General features: G+C 35.0%; 1 protein-coding gene across 1 annotated transcript in view; it reads right to left on the reverse strand.

The window, feature by feature from the left end:
- The window catches only part of LOC149782207 (uncharacterized), a 105,586-nt gene that overhangs the window by 41,416 nt on the left and 45,639 nt on the right, over positions 1–18,531 (reverse strand). Inside the window, exons 8-13 of the mRNA XM_089935087.1 lie at positions 12,773–12,922; positions 7,494–7,600; positions 6,119–6,267; positions 5,115–5,279; positions 3,307–3,457; positions 374–506 (exon numbers count right to left, since the gene is read on the reverse strand). Of these exons, the coding sequence (XP_089791213.1) occupies positions 374–506; positions 3,307–3,457; positions 5,115–5,279; positions 6,119–6,267; positions 7,494–7,600; positions 12,773–12,922 (855 nt within the window). The remainder of the gene's footprint in view (positions 1–373; positions 507–3,306; positions 3,458–5,114; positions 5,280–6,118; positions 6,268–7,493; positions 7,601–12,772; positions 12,923–18,531) is intronic.

The following is an 18,531-nucleotide window of genomic DNA, read 5'->3' on the forward strand; positions in this document are numbered from 1 at the left end:
TATAAGGTAGTGATGACATGAAATATTTTCAATTGTGTTCTTGTCATGTGAATTTCCCTTCTGATTTTCTTTTATTGGTTTTGCATGCTAACATCAAATCGAGTTCAACTGATGTGAAATATCTCCGGCAGCAATTGTTATTATGTCAAAATACCCAACTACAATGGAAACTATACTTTACAGACATCCAATCTGGAAAAATACCCATGCATTTTAACAAGGTTTGTTTTATAAACCTCCAAATATTTATTTGATTCTAACTAATGACTCCCAAGTAGTTAAAATAAAATTGCATTATAAGTGGCATTAAACTTTTTTCCAAATTAAGTGTGAAAATTAAATTTTATTTCGAATGGTTAACTGGTGCGCTTACCGAGATATCTGGCATCTTGAAATCTGACAAAAGGGAGTCATCGTCAATATCCTGGTACTGTCCATCATGTGTGCCAGTTCCCTCACTGTCTGTATGCAGCAGGGAGGTACTATCCAGTGACTCTTGGCTAATCCTGATTAAACAAGGTATAGCAAGTTATCTCCCTTTAACAAAGGACCTTTCATGTTGCATTTTTCAACAAAATTTGACAGCATAATTGTTCATTCTGTGGTAGCGGAGTACACTTTAGCACTTCATGCTAATCTTCATTTCTTTATTTTCAGTATTTGGCATTAGTGCTCAGGTCTATGATACTATAAAATCTTATAGGGCTCCAAATTCATTTAGATCTGAAAGTTTCCAACAGGATAGATTTCTTACATTAGCACAGACCATCAAGAAAATCCATAGAGTTATTCTCTCTAATCACTGCAAATCATAGTCCCTTAATTTGGAGACATGGACATAAGTTTATTAATCTTGCAATACATACATACACAAACAACATTTGGCAGATGGCATAAATAAGCCAGACTCATCAGTTTATTCAACTGATTTTGTGCAAATTAACAAGGAATTACCGTGTATTTTATATAAAAGTTGGTACTTAATCCTTCTAAAGAAAGGTAATTGCTGCTTTTTATCTGAATATTAATTGGCATCATCTTGTTAGATTAGGCTTTGGATAGACTCTAATAACGAAATCAAATCCTCTGGTAATAAAAGTCCATATCGCAAGGAAATAAAGTACTGTTTTTAGTCTAAAAATGCTCACACAACCTTGTGCTCAGTCAGTCAATGTGCAGATCATAAATTATCTGGTATGACCGTACTGTCCCATCATTTCACTTGATCTAAAGTGCAGACCATAAAGTGGGGAAAAAGAGCTTTGGATCACGTTCATCATGCCTGATTGTACGCTGCTGACTTTGTCAATGTAAATTAGTTTCGTCTCGTTCCACATGGAGTATTGTTGCAGTAGTTGAGCAAACCTTATTGGATGGTGTATTAATGTATTTGTATCAAAGTTTGTTATTAGATTTCATACACAACTGATTTTCTGGTGTACTTTACTCTTTTCATGGATGCATCCAAAGAAATGAATCTTGCATTCAAATTGCACATGTATTGACTGAAAACGTGACAATCCTACCAGATTTTACAGTCTAACAAAGAAAAAATGTCTGAGCAGGGAAGATATGTTCTCTGGCTCGAATCTATTTTATTTATTCAGAGCTTTGGAGATAATGATGCAAAGTGGATTTTTCAGCTTGTCTGCCCACAGCTACCAGGGTGTACTCTCATTTATGTATCAATCAAAATATGATTTAGAATCTGTGTAATTTCACTTAATTACCTGCCTGTAATTTCATGTAATTAGTTCCCAAGCATCTCACAGTAGCTCTATTCCTCAGGAATGGCAGAGTATACTGAATGATTTACTAAAGTGGTTATTTCTCAACAAATCTTACAAGCTGGCTCTGATAAGAGATGATAATTCATTTTATTCAGCTGGTCAGGCGTGTCCACTGCCCAGAAGTCAGGCTAATTTAGTGCACCTTCACTTGAGAAACTTTAAATTGTATGTAAAATTAATTTTTTTTATTTGTTTTTATTTAAATATAATGATTATACACGTTTCTCCAAGCATCAATGTTCATCAAGTCTTAAAGGGGCCACGGAAGCCCAAGCCTAGGTTCAAGCTTCAGCTCCACCGTCATGATTTGTCTGATGTTGATACCAGAATTACACTTATCATCCCTATATTTGGACGTTTGCTAAATCTGATGGATTTTCTCCCAAGAACTCCCAGCTATAGTACTAGCACTTGGAAATACAAGACTCACAAATAAATTAATATCGGAAAAACAAACTAGTTAGTTTAAATTCAAAAGAAAATGAGCTGATACTAAGATGTTCAATACACTGATGCCCAAAGTCAGTTATGAATACATTTTCTGAATAGAGTTTAAATTTTATTTAAAACACTTAATTTTTACCTCCAGTGTGTTTTGTTTATTGCTAAACAACATAATATTATCAAAGTATTATCAGTCAACTTCTGGTAAAATGAATGGTGACATAGTTAATGTTTCTGAATGATATATTACATATGTTTTATTAATGACAAATTTATTTCATATGGCATCTTCACACATAAACGATAGTACATCAAGTTATCCCCTTCAACTTTCCTGAATGATATTTTATATAAGTTTTATTCATGACAAATTTATTTCAAAAGGCATCTTAACATGTAAAAGACAACTAATGTAAATCTACAGGCTTTTTTAAATGAAAGTAACAGAATAATTATGGAAATTATCATCAATCAAGGCCTTGAATTGTGCATAAAAAAGCAGGCCTTTTCTAAGACAATGTTGGAATAAAAATTTTGAGATCGAGATTTCAGTTATTGCTTGCTTTACTGTCTCCACATCAGCATAATGTCTGCTGTACATTCTTAGCTTTTTTTGCAAGAGGATGAGAAGTGTTCGATTAACCTAATTACAATACATGAGTATCATGTTCTTTGCATTTGACTGAAAATATGACAATGGGATATTCAGCTAAATTGAATGCACCCCCAGATATCGTAACTTCATTGTATTCTGTGTTTCATCACTTGACTGTGATTAAGATACAAGAATGAATTTGTAAAAATTTACACCATTAAATCTGGACGATGAACCTATTATCCATAAAATGAAAGGACTGAAAATACTGACAGTTTGGAGGGTTGAAGTGATACCAATTTACGGAAAATCAAGAGTTATTGAGGCATTCGGTTGTACAATTCATCCAAATGACTTTTGCAACTGACATGCTCTATCAAGCCCTCCATTGCTAAATGTATGTGCACTGAACAAAATAACAGATGTAGAGATCTGACAACTTTATGCTCAAAATTTATTGGACATTCATAAACTTACCATGATCTGGAGAAGCCATTTGTCTTGTGAGCTCCGTTCATTCTCAAGTCGGACAAACTGTTAGAAAACATGTTACCAGTCTGATCTCTTTCAGGACTGTCCTTTGAATGGATGATGGAAGAGCTAACTCTGCTGCTCTCATTTAACCTGCCTGAAAAAGATTAACTCACTTAATGTCATCTCTCTCTCAACAGTACTTTTGGCTATTACAAGGCCATATGATTAACAAGTACCAGCGAGCTATCCTGTTCATATCTCCCCATTACAAATTTTGATTATAACATATGCCAACTCATGTGAATGTCCATCAGCAGATAATCAGATGCAAGCTCACCTCATCGAGGAGGTCATTCATAATTTACCTCACCTGTGATCATATCAAAGCTTACATAAATCCAGATATGCTGGCTGTATCTTATCTAAAGGGGGATGTCCCCACCTGTCACCAAAAAAAGGGAGGAATATTTTTTTAAAAATTAAAAAGAGGGGAGGGGAAGCCATAGTTCAATATCTCTGAACAGTTAAATGTTTCGCTTTCATCCTACTCCACTAGCTAAAGCTAGAGTGAAATCAAAATCCTGAAAAGATACCCCTCTAGTTGTAGAAGCATTCATCTGTTAATTGTTTCTGAGCTTAATCTGTTCCTCATCTGTGTATGAATCGTGTTCTGTGCTGAGAACCCCCTTTCAGTGTGCTATCTACTGGGGCATATGCATAGTATGCTTAGCCACTAAAGGTGTCAAATTTCAGGAAATTTCTACCAGGTGCCTCTTGATCCTAATGGTCAAAGGGAAATTGTATTAAATGTATACAAAACCTGAAGTTCATATTTTTTTCCATTCACAGTATCATAAATTTCACTACCAAATGTCATATGGTGCAAAGTCCAATAATTCATCCTCATTGTCTTATAAAGATCTGAAATCCTCCATCATTGTCTAATAATTCATTGTGGTCTATCTAATCATCATAAATATCATCTGACTCCCTTTACTGGGCCTCACTGACATGTGGATGCTTATTTAGAGACTGAGCTTGAGCTTTGTAAGTAACACTTTGATTCTACAATTTTTTGTGAAATCTATTTAACGTTGCAACTGAACAGATGACAGTTTGTGCAGCAAGATCAAAGAACCACCAGTGGTACAGTCGCAGAAGTAACCAGACGTGTAAAGAGTTGTCTGCCTGAGAAGACGTGTCAGGACAAGCAATAATGAGACCTCAACCAGTGATGCAACTTTTGTTGCGGCAGGCACTTTACGGGTTAACAGCTAAATAAAATTTGTATACTGTGCCTAGTATATTTTTATATGTGAGACTTCAAACTAATTTGGGGGAGTTCTTGTACATCAATGCTTTCCAGGAGTGTGAATTTGTACAAATTTTTCACAGTCTGCAGCATCTCTGTAAATCTGATAACAAATATGGCCTCTAGTGTGTATATAAGCTCAGCCAATCAGATGAAATATTAGTCATTAATGGATGTTTCTCATAAGAAGAAATGCAAGATCCTGTTGATACAAGTTTACGTATCAAATCTGATCAGAAATATGATCCAATAATTGTTCACAAGTTCAGCCAATTACATGCAAGATCACCTAATTAATATTTGTGAACATTGCTCATAATCAAATTCATTCAAGGTCTTGACATAAGCTTACAGACCAAAATGAAACCTGTAGAGTGCTCAAAAAACAATGGACAAACAAACATTGGACCAAAGGCCATGCCATAGCTCACTTGGCCTTTGTCCAGGTGAGCAATCAATAATCACCATTTCTATTCCAAAGAAAAATTATCATACTAACCTGTAGACATAACTTTTAAAGGCAATTTATCATAATTGTCCCCTATAAAGGACACGTCACCAAATACTGCGCCATCATAACCGATGTGACCGGTGTGCCGTAGATCATTCTGAGGACGACTAATCATGTCAGCCCTGAGCTTCCTTGAAGAAGTTCTCTTGGAGTCTGAAAATGAAAAAAACTTCATGAAACCACAAATCGTGTACAAGTATTAACTCAGCTTAAGTTTTACATAAATGGGACAATACTGGCATGACTTGCATGTTGAACAAGTACATAATAATGGATCAAATGGTGAAAAAATTTCATCATATAAGCTACAGTTATTGTAGTTGTAAAACAAATTAATCCATTCTATTATTTCAGTAAATTCTTTTATTATAGTAAATGTTATGGGGTTCAAGACCTACCTGAAAACATGTAACTGGCAGCACTCAACTTACAATACCACAAAGAAAATTTCTGCTTGCAATTGCAGCTGCAAATCAGAACAAGAGATCATCTACTCTGGTTATCAGTGCTATAAAGTCAGATACTACAGAGCTGTCCTGTTCAATACCTTCAACATTACAAACCTTGGTTACCAGGGAGATAGCAACCCATGCGCATGCTTATCAGGAATACTAGCATCAATTTCTTGGAATCTAGGCAGCATAAACCACTCGTTAAAACAAACAAACTTCTGTAGAATCATATTGCATCTTCACAATATTTTTTTACCCATTTACAATAATCTGATACACTGGATTCTTGTTATGTATATTCTGCTTTATACAAGGAGAAACCATACTGTGTACCAGTCTATAATACTGGTACTTAAGAACTTTTCTTCCAACCTGTGTTCACATAAAAAGTTCTTGTTCAAAATATAATTCCATACAATTCTAATCTTCAGGAATGTTGTAAATTCATGTGGAATTTTCACTAATAATTCTGCAAAATCCAAACTGGTTGGCATCTCTGTTACCAGTATTAATGATGCCAAAAGAATTTAACTAGCTTACCTTTCCGAGATATATTTGGCTTTGGAGGTGGTGAAACAGGGCTGCTTTTCGGCTCAATAAAAGGCACCACATTGGTTGGATCAAAAAAGCCATGCTTCCCGTTAATGGTTGCTCCTGTCCACAGACCTGATCTAGGTGGATTACTGGGGCTGGAATCACATGAAAGTATATATCAAGGGTCAAGGCTAATGGATTCAAATCTAGAGTCGAGGGAAAAGTATACATTGTACACAGTGTGTTGACTGGTGTTTTTTTTTTCAGCTGTCAAGTTTTTCTCAGAACAAGTCATTACAGATAGCTCTCACACAAAATGTACGCAAATGCAACTGTATTAATCATGTTATTTATGTTTCTCACATTACCTTCAAAATTTTACTTTAATTTCTTTTGTTTCCTACTTCATTTTGCGGTGCTTGTTACTATGTGGTTCACACAGTCCCTCAAGATTTTTTTCCAAGGACTTTTAAAAGAGTTTTTAGTGCTTCAAGAAAGTTTTAAATCAATATTTTTTATATGGAAATGAACATTTTCTACATGTTATGCAAACTGCATAGATAAGTAGAAAAGTAAAAGGAAAAGACATAACTGCACCATCACTACCAAGGGATGCTAATCCATCTGGTAAATATTGGTGTTGTGAATCTTTTTATCAACTCAATTTTATCCCATTTTAAGCATTTAAATATTTTTCGTTTTAGTTTATTCTTTTTGTATTCACACAGTAAATTCAATGAGCTTTTGGCCAATTTTAAAATGGTTTTCAGACTAATTCAAAGGCTTTTCAACGATAAAACTTTCTTCATGTTCAAGGCAATCCATTAAATTAGAGTTTTCAAGCTTGTATAAACCATGTACTATCAATCTAGTCAATTTTTTATTGAAAAGTTTCATGTCTGTACAAATGATTTCTCAAATGATAATGTAATATTTACTTTTTTATGCTGGTGCCTATTCAACCAAATCAGAAAGGCAACACATGAAATCTGCTCATTGTAGATCACATGCAATACAAAGCCAGCTTTAGTATTCACATTGCAGTAATCTTCGCTATTCATGCAAGTTACACTCAAGGAGCAAACGTGTCGCAGAACGTGGGCTAAACTAAAAACTTAACAAATACCAGTGACCAACTGTGGCCTGGCATGTCAGCTCGTGTGAACTATTTCCCAACAAGAAGAATAAAATAATAAACTATCATAAAAAATTCTGTTATGCAAATGCATTCATGTCAAGTTGAAAACAAATTTTGCAAAGGTCCATTGTACATTATATGGGTTGCATTTCCAAACAATCACCACTTACATGACACAAAAAATTTCTGCAAAATGTTTGAGATCAATACAGTGGAAAAGTTCTAACAAAATTGTACACTCACGTTTTATCAAGCACGATAATAATATCATATGCCTTGTAATAGAGGTAATCTTTTGGTACTGTAATCTCTGGAAAGTCTTTGACGGCTTTCACCTGTGTTGGCCTCATCTGAAAAGATAATGAAAAACACAATGACTTGGAAATTCTGAAGAAATATTCTACCTTAGCCTGCAATGCATGTCAAAACATTTGACATTTGTTTCTGGAGTTGCAAATCCATATTGTTGTTGTTGTTATAGGCTTTTAACACTAGTTTTCAGCACTAGATAGGCTATACATGGTGGCCAGTATCAGTGGTGGAGGGAAACCTGGGAATACCCTGAAAAGAACCCTGACCCACAAGAAGCTACTAGCAAGCATTCTCACATACCCACATTGGCTGAGTCAGAGACTTGAACCAATGCAGACAGATGAAATGGCAGTGACCTGTAACTTTAGACCCCAAATCCATATTTCAACAAGAGTATTATATATGACACATTATATGCCTGCCCCGTATCTAACAGTCTATATTTGTAGATAACTGAAATTGTCTTCCTTTAGTCATGGTGACCTTGACCTTTAGCTCAAAAATTAATAGGCTTCTTCCTTGTCCCAAGTTTCCTCCAGTGCTGTGATGAAGTAATGTTATTGTGCAAAAAACAATTTTTCTTCATTCAGTCAGTGACCTTGATTTATTTCTTACCCAAATGCATGTCTTTAACAAATTTTGTTATCATCATATGGTGGAGAACAAGAGTTACTGTGCAAAAATTTTCATTCTTTTAGTGACCTTGACCACTGAGGTTTTGACCCTGAAATCAATAGTATTCTTCCTTACTCTAAGTGCAAGCCTTCCACAGAATATGACAACTGTTGATGTTCAACAACTCTAGTGTGTGCGTGTGTGATTTGGATTTCTAACGTAGCTTTAACAATTTTTCAGTTATATCGCTATGATGTCTGCAGTGTGGCAGTTTTTAGTGATGTCTAGTACTAGAGCATCATGTCGCAGACATGTAGCATGATGTCCCACCCAATCACATTATCCTGACACCAGGCCAACCAGTCCTAACACTAACCTGTTAATGCTGAGTGCCAAGCGAGGAAGCTGTTAGTACCATTTTTGTAAGTCTTTGGCATGCCGTGGACAGAGATCGAACCCATGACCTCCCGCATCTGAGGCAGATGGTCTAACCACTAGGCCACCGGAGCAGTTCAATAACTCTAGTTGTTGTGTGGAAAAGAAATTGGTAACCAACAGATGGATAGATAGAAAAATAGAGACAGACATATCATATATGCTCCACCTTATGGTGGCTTTATAAAAGTGGATATCCATTTTAGATAAGCAGACCTGTATGGTGGGGCGGATGGGGTTGGTGTTTAAAAGCGTATCACACAAGAAAGGTTATATCAAGTGAAAGCAGTCTGAGTAAAGAGACTTGCCCTGAGACAATAGTGCTGTCAGGGTCTGGGCAGGATTCGATCTCAGGCTCATCTGGTTGAAAGTTCTGTACACTAATCTGTGAACCATGATGTCTTTATGAGAGCTTTACCAAATGCATCATGAAGTCACAATCTGCCACCTCATCCTTTACTGACACTACTCTGGTGGCCTAGTGGTTACAGCGTCTGCCTCGGATGCGGGAAGTCGTGGGTTCGATCCTTGACCGAGTCATACCAAAGACTTGCAAAAATGGTACTAACTTCTGCCTCGCTTGGTGCTTAGCATTAAGAGGTTAGTGTTAGGACTGGTCGGACATGTCTGTGGCATGATGCCCCAGTGCTAGACATCACTATAAACTGTTACACTGCAGACATCGTAGTGATATGACTGAAAAATTGTTAAAGCTACGTTAAAAATCCAAATCACAAACACAAACACATCCTTTACTGGCTAAACGTTTACTAACCCATCACATTTTTTACACCAAAAACATGTCTCTGTTTAAGGCTGAAGAAACTGAATTTTATTGTAAGAATTGAACAGTTTGAGGAAAAGTTAGGAAATGTTTTTACAACTGCTGCATAGTGAAAAATAGATGAACCAGACTTGACCTTGACAGATCATTGGCTTCTCACTTCTGGCTGTGTGGGTTCGAGTCTTGGTTTGGCCAATGTGGTTATGTGAGAAAGCTTGCCAGTAGCTTCCAATGGGTCAGTGGTTTTTCCTCCACCAAATATAATGGTCGCCATGTATAGCTTATTATTATCTGACAAATGGTGTTAAACCCAGAAAACCACAAACAGGATTCACACAGAAACCTATTTATAAAGGACACTGCTTATCAAAGAAACTTGTCATTTGCAGACAGAGGTCATGTATAGTTTTAAAATAAATTATATATTAGTCCTGTCAGCACATGCCCTTTATGTGAAAGTGTCTGTTATTAGGTAGGTTGCACTGTATTATCCCATAACCCAATACCTAATTTCCTTTCCCAAAAATTGCATAGGCCATATGCTCAAATCAAATTAAATTGTTTACTACACAAAAGTTACAAATGTATTACAATTTATACAGCTGTCAGCTTCTGTTTGTCAATGTCACAAAAAATAGCAAGAATGACGTCATTTGTCAGCAGCAATGACAACTTAATGATCAATTTTATTTTTGGTGCAAGCCAATCCCAAATTTTTTTGCAAGCCAGTAAATTTGAAAAAGGTCTCTGGACCCTTCTTTATCAACTGAATTTCTTAGAAAAAAGGTGGCAGCCTAATTAAATGTGTGCCCTCTTTTATGTCTGCTGTCTAGATTGAGAAATATTTCATTGTTTTACTTGGCAAAGCAATCTCATTTAGCTTGCTTGTACTGGCAACATGCCTTGTTATCACCAACTGAATGAAGATATATCTGTGACATCTCATAGGATGATTTTCATCTCCTAAATTATCAAATCATTAACAAATCAGACATTTTCCCCTGTCTAATAAATCCAACAGGGTCATTTGTTCAATATATATCCCTTAAGCAGAAATGTTCCCATAGAAGCAATATTTTACTACCTTCAGACTGACTGTAAATGCAAAGTTCTGAAAGGTAAATCAAGCTCTGAAATCTGTAAATCTAAATGCAACCACACCCTGCTAAGTTGACAGGGAGGGGCTGCTTTGACTTGACCCCTAGATCATGCATGCTGGCAGATGGCTGATATCCAACATAACATTTTCTGGGAATTGAAGATAGGTAGATTGTGCTGTGGGTTCTAATGATGTAAGCAGTTTTCACTGTTACATTTTATACACACAGAAAGTAAAAACTCCATAAGAACGTTTTAGCCCTTTAGTTTTTGTTGGTTATAATGTGGCATGTGGATTATGGTTGTGTCACAATTTATAAACTGAAATGATAAGAAGTCCACATGAACACTTTAGTCCTTCAACTGTCTCTATTGGTTTTCATGCTGAATGTTTATAATAGTCTTTCAATTTATACACTATAAACTGTTTATAATAGTATTTCAATTTATACACCGAAATGGTAAAAGTTCACATGAACACTTTAATCCTTCAAATGTCTCTGCTGGTTATCATGCTGAATGTTTATAATAGTGTTTCAATTTATACACTGAAATGGTAAAAAATTCACATGAACACTTCAGTCACTCGACTGTCTCTATTGGCTATCATGCTGAATTGCTGAATGTTTATAATAGTGTTTCAGTTTTTACACTGAAATGATAGTTTTTGTTGGTTATAATGTGGCATGTGGATTACGGTTGTGTCACAATTTATAAACTGAAATGATAAGAAGTCCACATGAAAACTTTAGTCCTTCGACTGTCTCTATTGGTTATCATGCTGAATGTTTATAATAGTGTTTCAATTTATACAATGAAATGGTAAAAAGTCCACATGAACACTAGTCCTTCAACTGTCTCTATTGGTTATCATGCTGAATGTTTATAATAGTGTTTCAATTTATACAATGAAATGGTAAAAAGTCCACATGAACACTAGTCCTTCAACTGTCTATACTGGTTATCATGCTGAGTGTTTATAATAGTGTTTCAATTTATACACAGAGAACATAAAAAGTCCACATGAACACTTTAGTCCTTGATTGCATCTCTTGATTATAACGCTGTTAAATTGGTTACAATTGTCTTTCTATTTATACACCAAGAAGGTAAAAAATAATCCTTTGTTTTGGTTGGTCATAATGATGCAAATAGGTTATAGTTCTGTTACAAAACTTGTACAATGATGAGGTAAAGTCCACAAGAAACTTGATTTTTTGCAAGCATTTTATTCATACAGATAGACCTTTGATTGTCATTTGGTGTTTTGCAAGCATAAGCATTTCATTCACACAGATGGACCTTTGATTGTCTCTGCTGGTATTTTGCAAGCACTTCATTTGCACGGATGGACCTTTGATTGTCTCTGTTGGTTTTATTGTCTCTGTTGGTTTTCTGCAAGCACTTCATTCACAAAGATGGTAAAAAGTCCACAAGGACACTTTAGCCCATTGTCTATCTTGGTTATAATGATGTAATTGGCTCTAGTTACTTTATACAACAGAGTTTCAATTGTCTCTGTTTATTACAATGCTGTAAGTAGGTTATAATTGTATTGTAATTTAGCCTTCTGATCTTCTCTGTTAATTATAAAATTCAAGTGACCACATTTGTGTTACACTGTATGCAAGTGGTATAAAGTCCATGAAGGCACTTTCGCCCAGTGATCCTCTCAACTCCTACATGAAAACAAGATGTAGAAAAGATGATGATGATAATGATGCTATAATACTGTTATAATGAGAATTCAATAAAACCGAGATAAAAATTCTAAATTAAATTTTTTTATTTTTCAACAACTTGCATCAGCTAAAGAGTTTTTAGCAATCCTGTTTTGTTCCCCCCCCCAAAAAAAAAATGTGCCCCTAATAGGAGTAAGGAAAGACTTGGTAGCTGATGTATAAAGTTGATTGGTGGGGATCTTGATAGTTTCTGGGTCATAATGTCACATAGCACTACCCCATCTTTATTATCATGTGCTTGGGATAGACCTAAAAATGAAAAGATGCTGTTAACATCATAACAAGATTACTCAGGAATCTCCATACCTTCCTTACTGATGGAAACTACCAAAAAGTACCAGCACCATAATGCAGTTTTAACCACCAGGAAAAAGTTGATTGTTTCTAGGTTCCCATGATTCCTCTAGCGAAAAGATCTCCCAATTATCTTTGTTATCCAAAATTAAAGTTGTTGGATGTATTTTATATAGATTTTCTTGGTTATCTAACATTTGTAAATAAAATTCTGTTTAGTTTAAAAATTTATATTTATCTACCTGTGGTAATCTGATGAAGATTTCACTGAAAGTGGGTCTTTTCTCTGGCTCCTGATCCCAACATGACAGCATCAGTTTGTAATATTCTCTAGAACACAAATCAGGCTTCTCCAATCTCTGACATTTAGGAACGTCTATTGCATCAAGTATCTAGAAAATAAATTAAACGACATGAATATGTATGTATGTGTGTGTGTGTGGGTATGCAAGCAAGCATTCATGTATGTATGTATGTATGTATGTATGTATGTATGTATATATGCATGCATGTATGTATGTATGTACGTATGTATTAATGTAAGTATGTATGCATGTATGTATTAATGTATGTATTTATGTATGTATGTATGCATGTATGTATGTATGTATGTATGTATGTTATCATGTATGTAAGTTATGTATGTATGTATGTATGTATGTATGTATGTATGTATGTATGCATGTATGTGGTTTAATGGCACATCAACACAATTCTGGCTTTACTATGTCCAGTTTGTTTAGGTACCCCAAATAAGACATACAAAGCAGATATAGGCAAATAAAAATGGGTAAAATCCTTAAAAATGTTTTTACATTAATCACACTTTTAAACAAAATCCCTGATTCCCTAGCTGGAATATTACCATAGGATGCCAACAAACACAAAAAGGTTGCCTCCATTAGTCAGCTGTTATGAAACGTTTATTCTAACACAAGACAAACGTCTTGAGAGCATTCTGAATATATGTAATATGAGAGAGAGAGAGAGAGAGAGAGAGAGAGAGAGAGAGAAGATAATTACTGACATGAATACTGCTAAGTCTAGCTTTTCATCTGAGCTTCTGCATCTCTCAAATGCAGGTATAAAATGAAGGATACATATATATAGACAGCTAGATGGTTGTTTTTGTGGTATTTTTCAGCACATAAAAGTGCCTTGCGAATAACAGAAATATTGGTGGGTTGATAGAAAAGTAGATACAAGGCACTTTTATTTTAAGAAGGAACTGACAGCACATGAATGTTATAGAGGTTACCAAACAAACAAAATAATGAAGAAAGTGGATTAAAGTTTGGTCAAGTCTAAACTAATCTAATCTCATCCTTTATAGTAATCAAGTTTTCTTAATCTACTTTTGTGCTAAAATGCAAGTCTAGCAGCTGGTTAGTAAATGGGTACATTTTATTTTGAATTTCCTGTCAATGAACTCTTTTTGATAAAGTATGCATGCATGCAGTGGCATTCACAAGATCTGATTTTGTATTATTACATGTAGCTGCATAACAAAATGGGCAAATAACCGTGACAAAAACCGTAAGAGCAGACTGATTTTTTGGTATGTGCATCTTAAATGGTTACTCAAACATTACAAAGTTTCATGGCAATCCACTGAAAACTGAAAACTATCCGTGTTCACAAAATTCTGTAGAATAAAGTAGTGGATTACTACAACAGGTTCCAAATACCACCCCACCCCCCACTGTAATATCACAGCAGCATGATGTTCTCTCAACAGGCCTAGCTTCAGATGACAACCATAACAATTCCAAAGTTTTCTGATTATCCACATGACTACATGCATACAGTTTAAGTGAAAAGGATCTGTAACTCTTACAAGGGCTGAGAAACAATGGAATTCTCATATTATGCGCATCATCAGCTATGACCATAATATTTATCAAATCACATGACAATGCATCAGAAACTGAGAGTCTAGGTTCATTTACAAAACTGTGAGTATGGAAAGATGGACAGATGGAGGGACACAAGGATTCCAATATTAAGTGGCAGCACTACAATAATCAGCAAAAGACCACAACTGTAAACTAAAATTAAAGACAAATATTTGGCTAGCAAGGAATAAAAGATTAATCTGGATTGCAAGCATTGCCACATATCATTACTATGGGCGAAATGGTTGGTTTCAAATATACACTGCTGAAATTCTGCTATATTTCTCCACCAAAATCCTGCTAAACCTTACAGAAATCCTGGTACAATGAAAATCCTGCTCTAGTGTGCCTCTAAAATCCAGATCATGTATTTAAAATTCCTGCTATTTAATCTGCAGAGTTCATGCTAAATACTGCATATTCTTTATAACTTTGCCAAACAAGATGGACGAAAACTGCTAAAGACCTTAATTTACTCTCTGCATTGCCAAAATTCAGCTGAAATTCAACTCCTTTTAATATTTCAAATAAAGACAGTTCCAGCAGGTTTTACCAGTGCGTGGTGCTACTTCTGGAATCTTCAATACAGTACTGAGTAGTAAGATCCTGTGCTATTGAAACCCTGTTGCATATGGCAGCAACACCCCCGCTAATTTACTACTACTGCAAGGATTACATCAGGTCTATGTTTCAAATTGTACAGTTGTCTCAACTGAGAAGCAAATAAAATATGATGCTGGTAATTAGAGAAAAAAACTGGCATTCAAATGTTTTTTTGTTTTATTTTTTTGTTTCGATTTCAGTGAAAACTTAAAGCATGTTTAATGAACAAGGATGGACAACCAGTGTCTGAAATCTGACCTAAGAGTAAAACTTAATCCCCCTTCATTAATGGCTGGAGTAATGTTAAAATTATGTGCTACAATTGTTGCAGTCAGTCATATAAACACTGCAATGACACCATTCTTTAGGACAAATAATTCACTGGAACAGAAGGCAGCTATTGGTAATGTGATGTGAAATTTCTGGGCAAAGGTTAAGCTATTTATGTTGGAAAACTATGCATAATAATTGAGGTTAATGTTGGCAGGGCAGCATTTCTGAGATATAATTACATAATAAAACTGATATAAACTGAAAAAGTCAAATGTTAAATCATTAAAACACTGTAACAATCCATTTAATATGTAATATATAATCACAGGATATCACTGATATAGAAAGCAGATGCCCCAGGCACAATTTACAATGTCAGGGATTACAGTTGATAGGGCAGAATGTTTGCCCTAATTAGCAATGTACCTTGCTTTTGTATAAAACACATCAAAATACAAGCAATATACCAGTAGACCCAGATTTACCATCAACACACCAGATACAATATGGACCCATATTTACCATCAAGAACACCCCCAGATACAATATAGGCCAAGCTTTACCATCAAGAACATGCCTGGATCCAACACAGACCCAGCTTTACCATCAAGAACACACACACCCAGATACAATATATACCCAGATGTATCATGAACACACACCAGATACAATATAGACCCAGATTTACCATCAAGAACACAACCCAGATACAATATTGACCCAGATTTACCATCAAGAACACCACCCAGATACAATACAGACCCTGATTTACCATCAATAACACAAACTCAAATACAAACAATGTAGAATCAGATTTACCATTAATAACACACACTCAAATACAAAATCAATACTGGCCCATACTTACCATCAACAAAAATACCCCCAGATACAAATAATGCAGACCAAGATTTACCATCAACAATACACACCCAGATACAAAGAATGCAGATCCTGACTTACCATCAATAACATGCACATTCAAGTACAAAAAGCAGTGTAGACACTGATTTACTATTATGTACAGTTTTTCACTAACAATCAACACAGGAGGCCAGCCCAAATTTTAGGATGTACAGGGTGTACTTATCATCTGACAAGATACTTGTCTGGCTATGTATGAATGTATATATGTAAAAGGTTTAAAGGCACATCAGCTCAATCCAGGTTATACAGTGCTGAGTAAGTTTAGGTATCCAAAGAAGACATACCCCAAATAATCAAAACTGATAAAATCCCTAAAGACAAAGTCCATTTTGTTGTCATATAAACCAGTCTTTAAAAACGACCAAGACCTTCCCAGCTAATCATCAAGGGGCATCCTAGGATGAAAATGCATCCTCCATTAGTCACCTCTTATGACATGCAGAAGCATGTATCAGCCCTATTATATATCTCTAGGCCTGTGTCCATCCATCTGCCATAATTCTGTAAAAGGTGGTAATTATCACTGGCTTATCATTCAATAAATATAGCAATACCCTACATGATCAATATCTTTACTGTTGATTCTACTCAGTAAGGTGGTAATTATCATTGGCTTATCATTCAATAAATATAGCAATACCCTACATGATCAATGTCTTTACTGTTGATTCTACTCAGTAAGGTGGTAATTATCACTGGCTTATCATTCAATAAATATAGCAATACCCTACATGATCAGGGTGTTTACTGTTGATTCCACTCAGTAAGGTGGTAATTATCATTGGCTTATCATTCAATAAATATAACAATACCCTACATGATCAGTGTGTTTACTGTTGATTCCACTCAGTAAGGTGGTAATTATCATTGGCTTATCATTCAATAAATATAGCAATACCCTACATGTTCAATGTCTTTACTGTTCAATCTACTCAGTAAGGTGGTAATTATCATTGGCTTATCATTCAATAAATATAGCAATATCCTATATGATCAATGTCTTTACTGTTGATTCTACTCAGTAAGGTGGTAATTATCATTGGCTTATCATTCAATAAATATAGCAATACCCTACATGATCAGGGTGTTTACTGTTGATTCTACTCAGTAAGGTGGTAATTATCATTGGCTTATTCAATAAATATAGCAATACCCTACATGATCAGAGTGTTTACTGTTGATTCTACTCAGTAAGGTGGTAATTATCATTGGCTTATCATTCAATAAATATAGCAATACCCTACATGATCAGGGTGTTTACTGTTGATTCTACTCAGTAAGGTGGTAATTATCATTGGCTTATCATTCAATAAATATAACAATACCCTACATGATCAGGGTGTTTACTGTTGATTCTACTCAGTAAGGTGGTAATTATCATTGGCTTATCATTCAATAAATATAGCAATAACCTACATGATCAATGTCTTTACTGTTGATTCTACTCAGTAAGGTGGTAATTATCACTGGCTTATCATTCAATAAATATAGCAATATCCTATATGATCTATGTCTTTTCTGTTGATTCTACTCAGTAAGGTGGTAATTATCATTGGCTTATCATTCAATAAATATAGCAATACCCTACATGATCAATGTCTTTACTGTTGATTCTACTCAGTAAGGTGGTAATTATCATTGGCTTATCATTCAATAAATATAGCAATACCCTACATGTTCAATGTCTTTACTGTTGATTCTACTCAGTAAGGTGGTAATTACAACTGGCTTATCATTCAATAAATATAGCAATATCCTATATGACCAATGTCTTTTCTGTTGATTCTACTCAGCAAGGTGGTAATTATCATTGGCTTATCATATAGCAATAACCTACATGATCAGGGTGTTTACTGTTGATTCTACTCAGTAAGGTGGTAATTATCATTGGCTTATCATTCAATAAATATAGCAATACCCCACATGATCAATGTCTTTACTGTTCATTCTACTCAGTAAGGTGGTAATTATCATTGGGATATCATTCAATAAATATAGCAATATCCTATATGATCAGGGTGTTTACTGTTGATTCTACTCAGTAAGGTGGTAATTATCATTGGCTTTTCATTCAATAAATATAGCAATACCCTACATGATCAATAGCTTTACTGTTGATTCTACTCAGTAAGGTGGTAATTATCATTGGCTTATTCAATAAATATTGCAATACCCTACATGATCAGAGTGTTTACTGTTGATTCTACTCAGTAAGGTGGTAATTATCATTGGCTTATCATTCAATAAATAAAGCAATACCCTACATGATCAGGGTGTTTACTGTTGATTCTACTCAGTAAGGT

Source organism: Sinohyriopsis cumingii, chromosome 15 (assembly GCF_028554795.1).
Source record: "Sinohyriopsis cumingii isolate HCF-2022 chromosome 15, ASM2855479v2, whole genome shotgun sequence".
In the NCBI taxonomy this organism is placed as follows: Eukaryota; Metazoa; Mollusca; class Bivalvia; order Unionida; family Unionidae; genus Sinohyriopsis; species Sinohyriopsis cumingii.